Below are 4,242 nucleotides of genomic sequence, written 5' to 3'. Positions count from 1 at the left end.
CCCGGGAATTTTCATCTTTACACACGGCTTACACTCCCTATTTTATGTTGCAAGTGCCTGGAAAGTGGTCTATCACGCACGCGTAGCGTGCGTAATGGGGCACTTTCCATGCACGTGTTGCATAAAATATTAAACTGTATGATACGATGAATACATTATCATTAATCATGGCACATCTTTGGAGTAAAAATAATGTCAAAAGAAGGATAATAACGCGTCTTCGTTCTTCCTATTCATGATACGGTATACTCTCACACCACGGAATTATCAGTGCTATTACTCTTTAGATTTACAATTGTATGATACAGTTATAGAATAACATTTGCACGTGTATAATACAAACTGCAGAATAGATTCATCAGGACTGCTTTCATGGAAGAAAGAACTTTGCTGATATTGTATTTCAGCATATAGAATATTATACTATAATACACAAAATGTACACGAATTAGCGCCTTACTTGGAATACATCCTCACAACCAGTTTAACACACGTGTGTCATACAGGTAATGTCCATGATACCTATATATTCCACAAATATCTTTTTTCGAGTAACAACGTGCAATAGATTTTCTTGTAAGCACCAATTTAGAATCCACAGATTCCTTATAGTTATAATATAGTAGCAGTATAATCTGACAGTATTACTTTTCTTATCGGATAGGTCGGTATAATCTTTCTAGAATACCTCTTGTATTGTATAGATTATAGATACAGAGTAGGGCACTTAAAGTGCCCCACTTTCAGAGATAACAGCTTGTAACACTCTAAGGACCAGTTCCACAAACGTCGGTTAACTCTTAACCTTAGGTTAACTTACTCTTCGTCTCTTTCTAAGGGAGACGTTAGAAAGAAACAAAGGATAAGTTAACCTGAGGTTAAGAGTTAACCGACGTTTGTGGAACTGGCTCTAAATGTCCCACCTTGTACATAAGTGTCAATTAAAATTGACTATACGCACATCTAGATCACAATGCAAAAATATCAGTTGTAATGCCGTAGCCTTGCGGCCGTTGGGAATTCTGTTTTTGCATAATACGTACAATTTAGTCTAAATTTTAAAGCTATTGTTATAATTCATCATCGATATGTTTAGCTCTACACGATTTTGGTTTAGCTTCCTTAACTTTATCTTCACTCGTAGACCTTTTCTCATCGTATTTTACTTTATTGGATACCGTGGTACTATGTAGCATATCTGTAATTTCTGATTTTTTTTCAAGTACTTCTTCGTCGTTAACAGCCCACACAGGCTTTTCAAAGTCTTTCAATAAACCAGTGGATATAACTTTGCTTTCAACTGGATCTCTTCTATTAGATGATTTTGTTCTTAAATCAGCCTCGTAACTATGCTGTACATCGCTAATGTCTTTTTGTAATTCTTGTAATAAAGTATGTTTTTTATTGGGAGACGCTCTCCTTATATCGGAGGTATCCGTTGCCACAGACATGCCAGAAACATGAATCTTTCCGGTATCACTCGATGCAGAGTCCGCAGATGACTCTTCTTTTCGTTTGCTTTCTTTAGTGGCTTCTTTGAGTTTTGCATCCACTACTTTTGTTATTCGCAGAAAGTCTATATCTTCCTGAATGGTACCTTGAATGTTATTCTTTCTGCTTTCGCCTTCGCTCTGATTCTGAGAAGAATGCAGAGTCATTTCGTCTGATTTGACGACATTCTTATCCTTCTTACTTTCTGCCGCGATGTTTTTCGATTCGTCGCTTATATCTTCATATCTTTGCAAGATATTTTGATCAGAATATTTGACAGCTTTTTCTATTTCAGTTAATATGAAATATTCGAAATCTTCCAGCTTCTCAGCACTCGATTCCTTAGTTTTTTTCAAGACTTTAATGTTTTTACTTTCCAGTTCTAATTTGTCTCCACTACTGTCGCTAATAAATTCCGCAACTGCCAAATTATTTTCTTTGGTTTTTCCAAGTAGATTTTCTCCTTTATCTATATTTTTTAAATTCTTTTGCAAATCGGCGATCAGTATGTCGTAATACGAGCTATCTTCTACTCCCGATTTCTCCAGATGCCTCTGCACTCCATCAATTAATATTTCTTGATATGTAGTATGGACCTCTGCGTGAATACGATCCAAAAGGGCGACATGTTGATTGACAATCTCATCTTCCTCATCAAATAAGTCAATTAATAAGTGACGTAAGAACGAATAATTTTCCACTTGCATGATGCCAGATTCCGAAATTTTTAGCAGCTGTTCCATTTCCGGCCTTACAGATTTCATACTCTTCAATTTCGTAGCTACGGTCTTTAAATTCAGCACCATAGTGTCCATGTTAGTAAGTAAATATTGTTTTAATAGCTTCTGCTTGTTTAGTTCCAGTAACTGTCCCATCTTTTTAATAGACGAGTTTGGCGCGACCACAAGTAGCTCGCTTAAGAACCATCGGACTTTGTACGATAATGACGTTTGGGTAAGCCACGTTTGGGTAACACCACGCGCCTTGTTAACCCAATTATAATAGCTTTCCAAGATGAAACTTCTGATTCTTATACCTTTGTTTACTTTGGTGTTGAGAAATATTTGATTGACAAATACTTCTTTCAACTGATGCCACAAGATCTCTATCGGTGTAGAGGCAGGTTCTAGGACAATAATCGTAGCTTCGGATGCGGCAGTAATTCTGACTTCACCACCAAGCGAATCCTTGACAATATCTGCATGAAAATAATGAAAGTCAATAGCGTCCTCCTGGTTTTCTTGTGATTCAATTACGGGAATCATCATATCCAAATTGGATGCGATAGCTGTCGCCTATAAATACACAGAAATTTCATGTTTTTTTAAGTTTTAAGTTTCAAGTTTTATAAAATATAAAATATAATCGTGGTTAAAGACTTTAAACAAAGAAAACACCAAACAAACCTGTGGAGTCATGTGTCGATTAAGAAATGATTTTAATGATCCTTTCAAACGTTCGAATAGTGATAGATCAGTAGGTGCTTTAAGCTGAATTTCCTCCTTTGAAGAATATATCCCTGTAATCACATCTATGTATGAGGAAAGAATATAATTAGTGTTATATAATTAGTATTTTATCAATTCAGAATAATCAAAATAAACTGTAAGTATGTAAGCTGATTTTTAACTATAAATTCTTTAAATACTCTCGACTTAATTTTTTTTTTTTTTTACAAAAATATAGAGATACCAATAACTATTTTATTGCAAGAGATAATTTAAAAATAAAAATTGTTCGAATAAGTCCCAAAGCAACTATAAAAATGTTTAATTTTTAAATAACATTGAATAAATTTTACTTTAAGAAATTCTCAAAACACATCTCATTATTAAATAGAACTGTTTAAATGGAAATTAAAAAATTATGAAAAGATAGACAAAGCATCATTAAATTTTCACAAAAGAGAAATTTAGATTGAAAAAAAAAAGTTAATGTTTATTATATCTTATTATTCAAAATGCATATATTTTACATTTAAAAAATAATAAAAATACATTACTGTGTAAAGTTAAAATATATGATTGTTCTCACAAGGGAAGGGTCAACCCTCGGGGTCACCGATTTTGTCGAAATTTTACTAAAATGTAGTATTGATATAGAAGTGACAAATGCTGTACGGAGACAATGCGCTTCTCAACCGTTGCCGAGAAAAAAAATAAAAATATATAAAAATAAAAAAAATATAAATAAAAAATTATATATATATTGGCGGGGATATATTTACATAATATTAAAAAAATTGTATGTATATTTATTGGATTTATTAGTTTTGTATAGGTATAAAAAAAGGTTACAATAAAAAAGGCGTACAAAAGAAGAATATTATAATAAAATGATTGCGATTATTCGTCGTCTTGTTCTGTAACTTTACAAACTTTAGAGTGATTAAAATAAAAAAAAAACGAGTGAAACATAGAACTGACTTACACCAAGCACACTTTATAAATCCAATTTTTTCGCAAGCACATTTTGTTTTTAATAATAAGACAGGAAAACACACGTCATTAACATTCAAAAAGCTCGGCCGTTCGCTCGTCAGTTTTGATGCAAATTATGCGTATTTAATCATAAGTGAAAATACCGGAGCATTTAACTGATGCAATATTAAAGAGTGAATTTTTATAACATCTTCACGAGATGCTATTTCTCTTTTTTGTTGTAGTAATATAGGAGCATTCTGCAAGCGCTTAAGAAGAATGCTCCTATATTACTACAACAAAAAAAGAGAAATAGCATCTCGTGAAGATG

The 4,242-nt window shown here is 32.9% G+C and overlaps 1 protein-coding gene across 1 annotated transcript; it reads right to left on the bottom strand.

Annotated features, from left to right (window-relative positions):
* Positions 1-60: 60 nt before the first annotated feature.
* Positions 61-3,026, bottom strand: LOC112455647 (the record flags this gene model as incomplete). The annotated part of the gene is made up of 2 exons (XM_025017692.1): positions 61-2,786; positions 2,898-3,026. Coding segments are annotated over 2 exons (1,845 nt in total), but the record flags the coding sequence as incomplete, so codon positions are not given.
* Between the last annotated feature and the right edge of the window lie 1,216 nt (positions 3,027-4,242).

Source organism: Temnothorax curvispinosus, unplaced genomic scaffold (genome assembly GCF_003070985.1).
Source record: "Temnothorax curvispinosus isolate PA1 unplaced genomic scaffold, ASM307098v1 QBEX01006312.1, whole genome shotgun sequence".
Classification (NCBI taxonomy): Eukaryota; Metazoa; Arthropoda; class Insecta; order Hymenoptera; family Formicidae; genus Temnothorax; species Temnothorax curvispinosus.
Note: the sequence above shows the minus strand (reverse complement) of the source record. Positions and strands in the feature narration are given on the sequence as shown.